Below are 16,557 nucleotides of genomic sequence, written 5' to 3'. Positions count from 1 at the left end.
GACATCCTTTTTTTAACCGGTATTCAGTTTTAATTTGGCCACAATCGAACCAAAAAATATATATAAAAGAACTGAGTTTTATACTACGCTCGCACTAGACACGAAATCTCGCTATTTAGAACCAAAATCTTTTGCCAGTTCGGACTGGCAAAATAACTAAATTTCATAGATTTGAGAATTTAACAGCTATTTGTAAATATACCAATACAAACACAAACCCGTATGTGCACTAGATAGGGTCACGAAAAAAAGTTGATGCGGTCACCCCCCAGTTTTGTAGCATATTCGAAGACAATTTCAGAACACCAAAACTTTTTTTCCGTGCACCCTACGACCCCCCGAAATACAATTTATTGTGCTGTGTCGTCATTTGAAGTCCGATCGAAAAGAAACGCATATCGTTGTTCGTGGTTGATCAGGGGCTATATTTCGTGCATTGGTCATTTTTGACTCCGACGTCAAATTTGAGCACTTTGCATAACAGATAAACAGGTTTTGTGTTCTAAATGCCTTATAAATTAATTTCGTAGATGGGAATAACGATGTGCATGTGGTTTCGATCGGACATCATGACAACACAGCAAAAACTATTTGGTGGTGTGTAGGGTGACCTATTGACTTTTTAAAATCTCTGTAACTTTTTTGTTTATGAATATAAGTAAATACTTCAAAAGCAAAAATTTCATATTTTGTTAAGATCTTTATAATGGTTATCAGAAATGGGCGAAGCGAAATAAAAAATTAAAACTCAAATTTGACGTCGGAGTCAAAAATGACCAATGCACGAAATATAGCCCCTGATCAACCACGAACAACGATATGCGTTTCTTTTCGATCGGACTTCAAATGACGACACAGCACAATAAATTGCATTTCGGCGGGTCGTAGGGTGCACGGAAAAAAAGTTTTGGTGTTCTGAAATTGTCTTCGAATATGCTACAAAACTGGGGGGTGACCGCATCAACTTTTTTTCCTTTAGGCCGTGACCCTATCTAATGTGCACACGCACACACATTCATCTACAAGGAAAATTGGATTAGGGTTGCAAAAAACGCACTTTTAGTACTAAAACCAAAGTTGCACAAGGCAGTATAGGGAGGATTTCGCCCAAAATTCTCGTTTACGAGGATTTCATGTCTAGTGCGAACGTAGTATTAAACATTTATGCCCATATGTAAAATAATTTATTGACAGTTTATCAAAGGAATTTCCATTTTAAAAGTAGGCTATAACTTTTATTACATGGGTGTTAGTTTTTATAGTATCATTGTGCAAAAAAACAATAATATTATTTTTATGTTAATGTTTTTAATGTTATATTTTTTTATAATAATAACGTAAAAACAAAATACACGGAAAGTTATCAGTGCACTGTATAAGGCAAATTATTTATCGGTCTTAGTTTTAGATTTATAGAACAAGAGATTTCATCGTACAAAGAAAGCCTGAATTTATAAAGGAAAATCAAATGTTTTTGGCATTTCACCGAACGAAAGTGTTCGTTTCGGATATAAGAAATTGGCTATGTTATTAATGAGTCAGCTGTTTCACTTCTAAAGGTGAGTACTATGTTCGGTTTTTTCACCAAAACACTAAATTAAAAATACAAAAATATATATGAAGACGATTATATTTTTATCAAGTCTTGTCAAATAGTGTATAGAAAATATACAATGAATTAATTGCGAATCATTTTATATATCTGAACTAATTAATTTAAAAAAGTAACCGTGAAAACAAGCTGATTTTCAGCTTGAAAACTGAACATAGTACTCAGCTTAACAAAGAAAAACAAATTTTTTTGTCAACATTCGTTTTTATTATTCAACATAGTTCCCTTCAAGAGCGATACAACGATTATAATGACCTTCCAATTTTTTGATACCATTTTGGTAGTACTCCTTCGACTTTGCCTCAAAATAGGCCTCAGTTTCGGCGATCACCTCTTCATTGCCGCCAAATTTTTTCCCTGCGAGCATCCTTTTGAGGTCTGAGAACAAGAAAAAGTCGCTGGGGGCCAGATCTGGAGAATACGGTGGGTGGGGAAGCAATTCGAAGCTCAATTCATGAATTTTTGCCAATGATTTGTTTTCACTGACTTGTGGCACGGTGCGTTGTCTTGGTGGAACAACACTTGTTTCTTCTTCATATGGGGCCGTTTTGCCGCGATTTCAACCTTCAAACGCTCCAATAACGACATATGATAGTCACTGTTGATGGTTTTTCCCTTCTCAAGATAATCGATAAAAATTATTCCATGCGCATCCCAAAAAACAGAGGCCATTACTTTGCCAGCGAACTTTTGAGTCTTCCCACGCTTCGGAGACGGTTCACCGGTCGCTGTCCACTCAGCCGACGATTGGACTCAGGAGTGTAGTGATGGAGCCATGTTTCATCCATTGTCACATATCGACGGAAACAAAGATTTCGCATTTATTCCGCGTTAACGTTTTTTATATGGAGTACAACAGTTCTTCGTGCGAAAACGTGATCTTACACTGTTAGAAAAATATGTTTTTCATATGTTCCAATATAAACAAAATGTGTTTCGGGCACAATTTTAAAACACAATATATTTAAGTGCAAACATGTAATGTTCCTAAACTAATACTAAATGTTTGGGACATCTATGTTAATATGTTAGAATATATTATGTTTGGGGCATGAATATTTCATAAAAATCATATGTGTGAATGCAAACATATATAAATTTACAAATTTCGACTAAACATAAATATGTTGTGATATTTTATTCAAAGCGACAGAGAGAGTATAGAGAAAGAAATAGAGATGGAAACCGGGAGAGTTGACGAACGATATCAACATAACACAGCGAAAGAATCAAAAGATAACAATTTCTGTGAAACCGCTTGCATGTTGTTTCGGAAAACTGTTTTATGATAAGGCCAAAAATTTGATATGCTTAAGTCTAAATATTATTTAATTTGAATAAAGAGAATAGACATTCGGAACCAAGAGAATAGACATTTGAAAAACAAACAGCATATGATTCCGCCTTGAGAGCAGCATTTTATGTATGTGTGGACATGTGTTTTGTTTATCATTTTGGCATTATGGACACAATTTTTTTCTTGGTTCGTTAAAAGAAATCAGGGGTCTTCATAAAAATAACGAAAAGGCACTATACTCTTTTTAGAGTTGGGACAGTAAAATGAAATAAGGAGGAAATCGTGAAAAATTACACAGTAAAATGTATAAAAACAAAGTTTAGTTCCTCTTTATTAATAAGTAGTCCACGAGGAGTTGACGACACCTTCAAAAATAAAAGCGGGCATTAAGTTCGAGTTTGCAGCTAAAACAATTTAAAAAGTTTATTTTCTTTAAAATGAATTATTAAAGAAAAATAAAAGGCATTTTAGAGCGATGGTATTAAATGCTAGTAAAAACTGTTCACGCCTAAATAAATTTATGTTTATATTATAAAATTATTTATGTATGTTTATACTCGACTCCACGTTCTTCTTTTGTTAGAGTTTTTGAGTTCCTTCCAAATTTTAAAGTTTTGTACCAAAAACAGTTTTTGTTACAAAATTGTTATTTTTGCAATAAAAAAAATAATATTTTATCCAAAAATCAGTCAACTTCGTTTATATCAAGCACTGTTACTGACTATAAATCTTTAATAACCCACATTTCGAAGTTTCATTATAAAAATTTAATATAGTCTAAATATAAATGTGTAAATTAAAAAAAAAAGTGTTCGGTCGGAGCAGGGATTGAACCCATGACCCTTTGCATGCAAGGCAGACATGCTAACCACTGCTCCACGTGGCAAACAAATGTATGTTTCTGTTAAATAATGTTACGTTTGTATGGGTTCGTGGGCGCTGCAAACTATGCTATATAAATGTAACTTATAACGATAATTATCTACTGGTGACTATAACAGCAACGTAGTCCAGTGGATAGTGTGTTGGCTTACAAACTGTATGGTCCTCGGTTCGATTCTCCGTGCAGGCGAAAGGTAAAATTTAAAAAAATTTATAAAAGTGAATAATTTCTTCAACATTATTTGTATTACAGAAAAAGGTGCCAAGAACTAAAGCATTTCGTGGAAGTGAAAATTACGAGTATGTTAGGCAATGAGCACAATCGACTTTGGGAAAAATTCTTCCAAGCATATAATATTTTTGGGCTCAAAATGCTTGCAAACATATAATATGTTCACATAAAACAAACATATTAATGTTTCGGCAGTATCCAATAATATATGTGCTTCCTGCAAAATATGTTTGGAACATATGTTAAAGAAGCGATTTATTTTGAGGGTGTAGTAGTAGGCTTAATTGCGGAAACAGCATAACCGGTCTATGTATTTTATTGAAATTTTTATCTTCTTCGTGATATGTTTTCTCCGAAAGCCGAATGCAGTTTAGAGATGTTCCTTAACAGGTTGGCTGGTAAGTCCTCGGTCAGTCACATAGATGTCGTCGCTAGTATTAAATGCTTATTATTTTTATATAGTACCAACCTTCAAATGATTCGTGTCAAAATTTAACGTCTGTAAGTCAATTAGATAGAGCGTCTTTTGTGAAGCAACTTTTGTTATTGTGGAAAAAAATGGAAAAAAGGAATTTCGTGTTTTGATAAAATACTGTTTTCTGAAGGGAAAAAATACGGTGGAAGCAAAAACTTGGTTTGATAATGAGTTTCCGGACTCTGCCCCAGTAAATTCAACAATAATTGATTGGTATGCAAAATTCAAGCGTGGTGAAATGAGCACGGAGGATTTTGAATGACCGTAAAATTAAGTTGATCGAGATAGCAGAGGCCTTAAAGATATCAAAGGAATGTGTTGGTCATATCATTCATCAATATTTGGATATGCGGAAGCTCTGTAAAAAATGGGTGCCGCGCGAGTTCACATTTGACCAAAAACAACAACGTATTGATGATTCTGAGCGGTGTTTGCAGCTGTTAACTCGTAATACACCCGAGTTTTTCCGTCGATATCTGACAATGGATGAAACATGGTTCCAGCACTACACTCCTGAGTCCAATCGACAATCGGCTTAAAAAAAGACTCAAAAGTCCGCTGGCAAAGTAATGGCCTCTGTGTTTTGGGACGCGCATGCAATAATTTTTATCGATTATCTTGAGAAGGGAAAACCCATCAACAGTGACCATTATATGGCGTTATTGGAGCGTTTGAAGGTCGAAATCGCGGCAAAACGACCCCATATGAAGAAGAAAAAAGTGTTGTTCCACCAAGACAACGCACCGTGCCACAAATCATTGAGAACGATGGCAAAAATGCATGAATTGGGCTTCGAATTGCTTCCCCACCCACCATATTCTCCAGATCTAGCCCCTAGCGACTTTTTCTTGTTCTCAGACCTCAAAAGGATGCTCGCAGGGAAAACATTTGACTGCAACGAAGAGGTGATCGCCGAAACTGAGGCCTATTTTGAGGCACAACCGAAGGAGTACTACCAAAATGGTATCAAAAAATTGGAAGGTCGTTATAATCGTTGTATCGCTCTTGAAGGGAACTATGTTGAATAATAAAAACGAAAAAAAAATGGGTTTTTCTTTGTTAGACCGGGGACTTATCAGCCAACCTGTTAATTCATCATCGGACGTTTAAACTCATTGAACACATTTGTGAACTTTTTGAAAATGTTATGAAATGAGCATCAAGGATATCACCCACGTAATATTTTAAAATTTCGACTATCTGGCAAATTGCCATTCGGCGGTCTATCAATAATAAATCACGGATGTTTGACATTATCTGCAGGTTGAAACTCACACCCATACTTTTGGTTGGAATATAATTAAAATAATATCCCAGTTGATGTCAGCCTAGCAAGTAAGGATATTAGACATCTTTGGATTATCATATGTTCCACCCGTCTTTAGATCTATCTATTTAAATATTATCAATTTGTATATAAACACAAGCCTTCCCATGCTGTTATACAAAACTACAGGTATGTCTCCATTAACATACACTCAAAAAAGAGTGAACTCTCTATTTCACTTAAGCCAATTTAACTTTATTTTAGTTCATAGAAATATTATGTTTGGAGAAAGTTTTCTTTACTCTAATACTTTTTTGTGTACGTTAGTTAAATTAACTAAACCCGAGGAAAAAAATATACTCAAATGAAGCATAAAGATTAACTAAATTCGTGTCTTCCATAAAATAGTTCAGAATTTCTTTAAATTTGTAAATTTTACCAAAAATGCGTCCATCGTGAACTTCGTATGTCACTAAAGACATTCTTGCAATTTTGAACTCCAAGTTTTCTCTTCAAACTAAAAAATTTTCTTTAACAAGTGAGAAAACTTATTTATGTCTAATAAATTTTCTTGTATTTGTCGAAAAATATTTACTTATTTTTATGACATCGACGTGATGCCAACGTTTGTAATACTGTTTAGTTAAAATTTTCTACAAATATTCAAAATTTTCTAAAATTAACCGAAAGTTTTCTTCCTGGTGGGTTCAGTGTTTTTTTAGTGTAGTTACTTGGTGCTGAAAAATATTCTTGTAACTCAAGTTAAGAAATTTTTTAAATACGGGAGCCACCGTGGTGAAATGGTCAGCCTACATAGGATATATAGGGAGAGGTTCATCCCAGTGGGTTCAATCCCAGTTTTAAAACGTTTTTCAGGTAAGGTTGATCCACGCTCAGTAATGCTCGTGGCATATGTATGTGAGTGCACCATAGCTTCTCTAAGTGTAGCGTATTGAGAAACGCCGATCGAAATCGATAGTAAGATTCAGGTTCCTTGCCATCGAGCTTTGTATAGAATCGGGCTGCACTCATTCATAAAAGACAAGTTCACCACCTGTGGTATCACAATGGACTGAATAGCCTAAGTGAGCCTAAAATATCAGGCTGCATCTGTATCTAACCTAAAGCTGTTCTAGTTTTCCTTGAAAACATCAGATTTCATGTTACAGGTCAATTGAAAAGTCCCCGAATGGCCGATCAAATTGCTTCTACATCCTTCCGTATTCTCAAGATCTGGCTTACAACGAATATATTCCGTTGTAAAATCATACAAAAAATGTTCGCTCTCATAACGAATAAAAAGCTAATTGCTGATTCATTCAAAATTTCAATTGAGCACTTAGTCAAAAATGATATTTCTTAGATACCGCATTCCTCGGGGTTTGTCTGTAAATCAATAAACATTATAAATGTGGTTATACATACTGCTGCAATTACCTCAAATATAATAAAAATATAAATAAAAATTATAATTGATTCGGTCCATCAACCCTTAGCATAATGGAGGAGGTATCTTAATTGATGAGATGACGCCATTTGATGAGTATTTACAATCCAAAATTAGATCAAATGCATGAATAAGACCAGGAAACACTTAAATAAAAACAAACAAAAAACTAAGAATAACAGGGTAGTAGTGTGACATTCAAATGCCTGCATACACACACACATGCCTACATTGTTGTTCATAGTCTAATAGCATCGTAGAAATGATTATAGGGATAGAGGTGTAACTAAATTTAATACAATCGACCAAAACCAAATGCAATAACAAAAAATTAAATAAAATAATTCCCTGGCCTTAGAACCATTGGAAGGGGGATGCTGGATGGATCTAAGTGCCTATTTATGAATAAATATGGTTACTGGGTCGGAATATCGGTACAAGTTTCAAATGTCCCTCCACCTCCTCCTCCTACTCGTAAAATGCTCACGAGTAGTCATCCAATTCGTGTGCCGTGGCTGCTGAAGATTTTTCTCTGTTGATGGTGAATCTGTTGACGCTGTTGTTGTTGATGGCGATGGCGATGGCGATCTAACCTAACCGTCTTGCCTGGCCTGAAACTATCATTGCTTCGATCCATGGCGGTAAATGAATGTCGTGGACGCAAGCACACGAATATGGGGCCGCTGTTGTCCATATGAATATTAAATATAAATTCAGTGTCAACGGAAGTAATATTTCTTACAGGCAATTACTGCTCAAGATTCTAAAAAGGCAACAACGGACGGACAATAGTCAGACTTTTCTAAGCTAAGACATAGAAATGGAAGATGAGGTCTAGTTCAGATGCATAGAACACATGGACACAACATCATGGCATGGATAAGTAAATTTCTCCAAACAATGTCAGGCTTAATAATTAAAATGGAAATTTCTCAATTGAGACAAAAAAAAAAAACATACAACTAGCAAACAAAACGCGTGTCCAAGACACTGGACTATATGAATGTTTAATCGGAGTATTTAAGGCTATAGGTTTGAATGGAAGGCAAAGAAGGCACTACAGTCATCAATACATGAATGTCTATTTCGCTGCTCCGCTATACAATTTGCCTAATTTTGATACGCCTACATTCAGAAATACTCCAAATGTTTCTTTCAATTGCAAATAAATTTTATGGATGAACGAAGAAAAAAAAAACAAAAACTAACTGTCGTATCGTTTATGAAGTTCATCATCATCGTGGAAAAGAACCTCCAAAAATATTCATTCATAATTTTCCTAATTGAATCGAATTGTGAGAATATGTTACTAATATTAGGAAAAAAAAACTTTAGAATTATTTCCTTATATCGCTCCGCCTCAGCATGCCCGCCTTGCATACACAAGGTCGTGGGTTCGATTCCTGCTTCGACCGAACACCAAAAGTTTTTCAGCGGTGAATTATCCTAGCTAAGTAATGCTGGTGACATTTCTGAAGTTTACAAAGCTTCTCTAAGTGGTTTCACTGCAATGTGGAACGTCGTTCGGACTCGGCTATAAAAAGGAGGTCCCTTGTCATTGAGCTTAACATAGAATCGGGCAGTACTCAGTGATAAGAGAGATGTTCACTAATGTGGTATCACAATGGACTGAATAGTCTAAGTGAGCCTAATACATCGGGCTGCCACCTAACCTAACCTAAGAGCGTTCGATGGAGTTTATTGAACACACAGAGCTAAATCAGGCCAACAATTTGCCTAATTTTGATACGCCTACATTCAGAAATATCCCAAATGTTTCTTTCAATTGCAAATAAATTTTATGGATGAACGAAGAAAAAAACAAAAACTAACTGTCGTATTGTTTATGAAGTTCATCATCATCGTGGAAAAGAACCTCCAAAAATATCCATTCATAATTTTCCTAATGCTATCGAGTTGTGAGAATATGTTACTAATATTAGGAAAAAACTTTAGAATTATTTCCTTATATCGCTCCGCCTCAACGTAATCTCCCCGACGCCAATACGAGGACATGTCTTCAATTGACACAAGACACAGAGCTAAATCAGGCCAATAGGTCGCTGTGGAACTGTCGATCGAAACTGACGACCATCATCAATCATGTTGCAAAACACCAAGAGTTATGGGCCCATAATTCCCACTTCGTTTTGCGAAATAGCTTTGCCCAAATGACGTATGACACTCACATAGTAATACCAACGTAGAAACCCACATGCTGCATGGATTTACATCCGAAATTTACAATAAAAAGCCTTACTATTCTTTGCCCACATTAGTATTATCAGTATAAGAGTGGGGATAACAGGTTGGCTGATAAGTCTCCGGTCTGACACATAGATGGCGTCGCTAGTATTAAGCATATTATTTTTATATAGTACCAACCTTCAAATGACTCGTGTCAAAATTTGACGTCTGTAAGTCAATTAGTTTGTGAGATAGAGCGTCTTTTGTGAAGCAACTTTTGTTATTGTGAAAAAAAGGAATTTCGTGTTTTCAAAAAATACTGTTTTCTGAAGGCAAAATACGGTGGAAGCAAAAACTTGGCTTGATAATGATTTTCCGGGCTCTGCCCCAGGGAAATCAATAATAATTGATTGGTATGCAAAATTCAAGCGTGGTGAAATGAGCACGGAGGACGGTGAACGTAGTGGACGCCCGAAAGAGGTGGTTACCGACGAAAACATAATAAACATAATGGAATAATTTTTATCGATTATCTTGAGAAGGGAAAAACCATCAACAGTGACTGTTATATGGCGTTATTGGAGCTTTTGAAGGTCGAAATCGCGGCAAAACGGCCCCATATGAAGAAGAAAAAAGTGTTGTTCCACCAAGACAATTGGGCTTCGAATTGCTTCCCCACCCACAGTATTCTCCAGATCTGGCCCCAGCGACTTTTTCTTGTTCTCATACCTCAAAAAGATGCTCGCAGGGAAAAAAATTGGCTGCAATGAAGAGGTGATCGCCGAAACTGAGGCCTATTTTGAGGCAAAACCGAAGGAGTACTACCAAAATGGTATCAAAAAAATTGGAAGGTCGTTATAATAGTTGTATCACTGTTGAAGGGAACTATGTTGAATAATAAAAACGAATTTTGACAAAAAAATATGTTTTTCTTTGTCAGACCGGGGGTTTATCAGCCAACCTGTTAGGTAGACGTTGTTTATAAGATAGAAGATAATAAAATTTTTTCGTTGAAAATCTCTCTATTCTATGAAAAAAGTCCCTTTCTTGTTAAGAAAAAGTTTCTTCGGGGGAAATTAGTGAGGTGGTTCATCCAAAAGATTATAAGGTCTATTCTAGTTTCGGAAGCCTCCGTGGAGCAATAGTTAGCATACCCGCTTTGCATACAGAGGGTTCAATGGGTTCAAGTACAGTTTCGACCGAACACCAAAAATTATTAGCCCTAAGAATCACTCAAAAATCTCATCAGCATTACTAGGTTAGGTTAGGTGGCAGCCCGATGTATCAGGCTCACTTAGACTATTCAGTCCATTGTGATACCACATTGGTGAACTTCTCTCTACTTCGAATGCTGATGAGATTTCTGAGTGATTCTTAGCTTTGGTAGCCCAGCTTGAGGAAATTATCAGTCGCACGGAAGTTGATCAAGATGAACCAGGTGATAAAAATGACGTCAGCGCCAAATGATCCGAAAGAGAAATTTTATACAACTCCCCGTTATGTGCCCTTCATGCTGCAATTTTATTTGGACGACTTGTCGGGGAAGTCGAAAGGAAGGAGTAGAATTTTAAAACACCGGGGAAGAAGTATACCACCGAATGCATGCATCTTCACATAAGTAGTAGTATATACGGGCGTAAGTTCGGCCAGGCCGAATCTTTTGTACCCTCCACCATGGGTTGCGTAGAAACTTTTGAAGACTTCTAAAGACTGTCATCCACAATCGAATTACTTGGGTTGTGTTAATACTTACCAATGATAAGGTACACCGAAAAAAAGTAAACTGTTTCATAGGAAGAATGAACTACCTCGCATGAAAATTGAACTAAATTTTACTCCACATTTTGAGATTTCCACAAAGCGTTGTTAAAACCAGGAAAAATTAATGCCTTTTTGTACTTTTTAACTGCATTTCAAGAAATTACATCCTCTCATAGAAGAAAAAATTAACTAAAAGTAAAGAAGAAAATCATTGGCGCCAAATCATGACCATTTACAATACAGTAGTTCATTCTTACTATTTTTGGGAATCGTACGAAAATCTTCTTTTACTTTAGTCCATATTGAACTTATATGTACGGTCATTGAACTTTATACCCACAATAATAAAATTTAACTTCTAGCAAATAATTTTTTTTTTTTTTCAATAAAAATAAGTTAAATTTAGCGTTAGTTTAACTACGGAAATTTTTTTCTTTGCATCTTAAAACTTTTTAACATCTTCTTCTAAATTCTATGTTAGTCCATAGGTGGTATATACTAGAAAAAAAAGGCAGATTCGTGTAGAATTCAGTTCTTGACCGGAATATGTAGGGAAGTCTACAAATAATTACGAACCGATATGAACTTTTGCTCGGTTATTAGGGTGGAGGAATTGAAATATGGGGATCGCTTTATATTACAATTATGAACCCCTATGGAATAATTTTTATGTGATTACAGATCGGTTTAGCCGAGGGCTAGACCGATGTGGACCAAGTTTGGCATGCTTATTAGCAGCCATATAAAGGGTGGTTAAATTTTCAAGGGCCGATGTTGATTTTGAATAAAACACAAACTATTTAGGAAATTATTGTAATTTTATTTTATTATGATATATTGGTATTACTCAATTATGTATGGAACAAAATATCGGCCAAATAGGCGCCGCGACCTCGGTGGCACACCTTCATCCGATGGTCCAAATTTTCGATGACGCTGAGGCATAATGGAGGTTCTATGCCGTTATTGTGCCGAATTATCTCATCCTTTAGCTCTTGAATTGTTGCTGGCTTATCGACGTACACCTTTTCTTTCAAATAACCCCAAAGAAAAAAGTCCAACGGTGTCAAATCACATGATCTTGGCGACCAATTGACATCGCCATTACGTGAGATAACACGGCCATTGAATTTGTTGCGCAAAAGAACCATTGTTTCGTTAGCTGTGTGGCAAGTGGCAACGTCCTGCTGAAACCACATATCGTCCACATCCATATCTTCCAATTCGAGCCATAAAAAGTTCGTTATCATCTCACGATAGCGAACACCATTCACAGTAACTGCCTGACCGGCATCATTTTGGAAAAAATACGGCCCGATGATGCCGCCAGCCCATAAACCGCACCAAACAATCACTCTTTGTGGGTGCATTGGTTTTTCGACAATCACTCTTGGATTCTCATTCGCCCAAATGCGGCAATTCTGTTTATTGACGAATCCACTGAGGTGAAAATGTGGCTCATCCCTGAAGATGATTTTGTTCGAAAATTGATCATCCACTGTTGCCATTTCTTGGAATCATTTAACACGTTGTTGGATTGTGTATCTCTCCATGGTTCAAATTGAGTAAGTCTGAAATAGAGAAATGTCCAATAAAATTCGGAAAAAAAACTTGGCGTTTAGGTGTGGTTCACATTCAACATCGTCCCTTACAATTTAACCACCCTTTACTAGCACAATGTATCAAATTTCAACCGAATCGAATGAATTTTGCTCCTCCAAGAGGCTCCGGAGGTCAAATCTAGGGATCGATTTATATGGGGTTTTTATATAATTATGGACTGGTATGGACCAATTCTTCTTTACTAGCACAATGTATCAAATTTCAACCGAATCGGATGAATTTTGCTCCTCCAAGAGGCTTCGGAGGTAAAATCTAGGGATCGGTTTATATGGGGTTTATATATAATTATGGACCGATATGGACCAATTTTTGCATTGTTGTTAGAGACGGATCGGATGAAATTTGCTCCTCCAAGAAGCTCCGGAGGTCAAATCTGGGGATCGGTTTTGCATTGTTATTAGAGACCATATACTAACACCACACACCAAATTTCTACCGGAATGGATGACATTTATATCTCTAACAGGTTCCGCAAACCAAAATGCGGGGATCGGTTTATATGGGGGCTATACGTAGGTTAGGTTAGGCGGCAGCCCGATGTATCAGGCTCACTTAGACTATTCAGTCCATTGTGATACCACACTGGTGAACTTCTCTCTTATCACTGAGTGCTTCCCGATGCCATGTTAAGCTCAGAGACAAGGGACCTCCTTTTTATAACCGAGTCCGAACGGCGTTCCACATTGCAGTGAAACCATTTAGAGAAGCTTTGAAATCCTCAGAAATGTCACCAGCATTACTGAGGTGGGATAATCCACCGCTGAAAAACTTTTTGGTGTTCGATCGAAGCAGGAATCGAATCCACGACCTAGTGTATGCAAGGCGGGCATGCTAACCATTGCACCACGGTGGCTATACGAAAAAGTAGTCCTATATGGTCCATCTGCAATACCATCTGCCCTACATCAATAACAACTACTTGTGCCAAGTTTCAAGTCGATAGCTTTTTTCTTTCGGAAGTAAGCGTGATTTCAACAGACGGAAGGACGTGGCTAGATCGACTCAGAATTTCACCACAACCCACAATATATATATATATATACTTTTTGGGGTCTTAGAGCAATATTTCCATGTGTTACAAACGGAATGACAAAGTTAATATACCCCCCATTCCACGGTGGAGGGTATAAAAATGTACGGTGCCATGTCAACGTAGCAAAGATATCCTACTGTGAGGTGTTATGATGTAGTGATCAACTTATTTTGCTTATGTGAAAATCCTACTGGATCATATTTCCTTCCGACACCTAAAAATTTTCATTGAAACTATTGAGGAAGCGTGATATCCAACTGTGCTATGCAAACTTATATAATATCGTCAATGTAAACTTTACAAAATTAAATTTCATTTATGTCTTGAGACGCTTTATTCTCTTTTTTATACGATAAATTTTAAAATATATCGAATTTATTGACATTTACTCATTTTTAAGCTTTTTTCATCTTCTGCGAATTTAATTTTTTCTGTTTTGGTTAAATGAAGCCTAAAATGTCACATTTTCATCACCATATGCTATAACACAATGTGATTGGTAACACTGGAGATAGGCAACTCCAACGACATCTATTGACAAAATAAGACAAGATTTTTTCGCCTACCCAATACGATTGATTTTAATTCATATTTCTATGAAATGATATTAAGAATTCAATTGAAAATATATTACTAAAAATCGTTTGCCTCTAAAAACTTGCAATCCGTGAAGATCGATTGAAGTCCTGCAATTGTATGTCTTTAGTTTGTTGGGAACAAAGTAAAGCTCTTTCTGGCAAAACCATAACATATGCATCTCCACAAAATGCAACATTTACACGAAACTGAAGGGGAAGCATAATGGATTTTTTACCCTTCTCTAAGTTATTCTGCCTTGAGTTTGCACTGAACAACAATGTTATGGAAAATACTATGCGTTACCTTTCCTGGCCGTCGTTCCGCCCTTGTCCAATTTCATATGAAGGGAGGAAGACGAGGAGTGTGATAATAGAAATTTACACTTGTGCCATGTGGAGTCTGAACAAACAAAAAAAAAACAACAACAAAGAAACGCTGGATGGATACATCACACATAGAGCTGGTGGGTTGTTTCAATGGACGGACGGACGGATCGACGGAAAATCACACAAACTATCATTGCGACAATTGATGATATTTGAACGTTGACGCCATCTGAACAAATCACCATCGCAGCTTAAACATGAGAAATTATCTCTGATTAAGAACGACGCATGAGTACTGCAGTTACTGCCATCCCATGGCTGGATTAAGTGAATATAACTGCGACCGAGGCTTTCGTTCAATGGATTCAAACAGATTTGTGCTTGTTTCGTTTTTCTAATTCAAATTTTGTTTTTATTAACTTCAGCTATTGTGTAAAGAGAGAAAGAAGACAATGTGGACAAATGCGAGTAGACGATGTACCTCCACATACATGGTGGAGGGCATCTATGAAAACACCATCGATGCTGTCGCTGCTACTATGGAGATCTGCGACGCGTATTTAGCCTAATAGTACTTCGACTACTTTGAATCTTCACAGATCGACAGAGCGTCCAAATCAAATCACTTACGCCAGCAATGGGACAGCATTCATAGAACCGAAATCGGGAAGTGCTGATCATTCGTTTGTGTGTGGAGTCCTGAGTAGCACGCGCGGCTCGGTTACTTCTTAAAGCTGAAAGCATACGGATTATTTTTGCCCTCAGCCAAAGAAGATCTACTAATAACGATTCCATCAGCTACTTAAAGACATTCTGAAAGAAATAGAAAATTTCAAAATATTAGCAGATTTCTTAAGGTGCAGTTCTCAAATCCTAGTGTCCGTTCGTCTTTTGTATCTCAGATTCGTTGTCATTGCGTAGAACGCCTACGCTGCGATTTCAAAAGTCATAAATTCACGCAACCTTTTACGTTTGACGGATTATCGTCCTCAGCGTGGTACCCACCACACTCGTTCACGCGTCAAGGACTTATTTTTTACTTTCACCATGCCGACCGTTGCTGAAGAATCCATTGATGCCTTCCAGAACTACTATGCCCGTCCCCCAGAGAGGCCAAAGAAGAAATCCCTAAAACAGATGGTCTATGACAGTGAAACCCAGCAATATTTTGGCAGAACGGTAGAAAGTTGGGGTAAGTAGAGAAATTTTGAAGCCAAATCATCGTTATCTGAAATGAAAGTGTAGATGAAATATCAAAATCGTTGGAGATTAAAAATTTAACAAAAAAAAAGTATTTCCGTTGAATTTCTGTATTCATCTTGTCAACCACAACAATTCATATAAATTCTAAGATTTCTATCTACACACGTATGAATTCCTTCATTCCTAAACCTCTGATCCAAATGAACGCCTGAGGAGGCCACAGAAGATAGAGGTAGATTCTGAAGTGATATCAATTAGATAATTGCCTCTCTGCTGAGATTTAAGTGTGATTTTCCATTATGTCTCTGACACTGTGACCTCTGGATCTGAAATTGTTTTGATTGTCGTCGTCTGTGCCCAATGAAATCAGCCTCTGCGCGCGTGTGTGTGTGCATGTGTAGGAGGTATTGGGATATATATTAACCAAATGTGTCATAAAAGATAGCAATTATATAATTCCTTAATATTAAATATCTTGTAGTGGAATTTCAAACTTCTTTAAGGTTCAATTCACATTCAATATGATTGTTGGGGAAGCAGAAAGTATGTCAGTGGTTAATCTGAAGAGACAGAGACCTTACTAAAGGACTTTATACCCTACACCAATATCAAATTATGGCAAAACAAGTGGCG

General features: G+C 36.7%; 1 protein-coding gene and 1 long non-coding RNA gene across 2 annotated transcripts in view; one reads left to right on the top strand and one right to left on the bottom strand.

Moving 5' to 3' along the window:
• Window positions 1-15,095: 15,095 nt before the first annotated feature.
• LOC142223276 (uncharacterized) overlaps window positions 15,096-16,557 on the bottom strand; it is a 59,531-nt gene continuing 58,069 nt past the window's right edge. The window contains exon 2 of the long non-coding RNA XR_012718653.1: window positions 15,096-15,949. This is a non-coding gene — a long non-coding RNA (uncharacterized LOC142223276). The remainder of the gene's footprint in view (window positions 15,950-16,557) is intronic.
• Window positions 15,769-16,557, top strand: part of nrv2 (nervana 2) — a 34,973-nt gene continuing 34,184 nt past the window's right edge. Inside the window, exon 1 of the mRNA XM_075293147.1 lies at window positions 15,769-15,913. Within this exon, the coding sequence (XP_075149262.1) occupies window positions 15,769-15,913 (145 nt within the window). The remainder of the gene's footprint in view (window positions 15,914-16,557) is intronic.

This window comes from Haematobia irritans, chromosome 2 (assembly GCF_050003625.1).
Source record: "Haematobia irritans isolate KBUSLIRL chromosome 2, ASM5000362v1, whole genome shotgun sequence".
Lineage (NCBI taxonomy): Eukaryota > Metazoa > Arthropoda > Insecta > Diptera > Muscidae > Haematobia > Haematobia irritans.
This window is presented reverse-complemented; position numbering and strand designations above follow the sequence as displayed.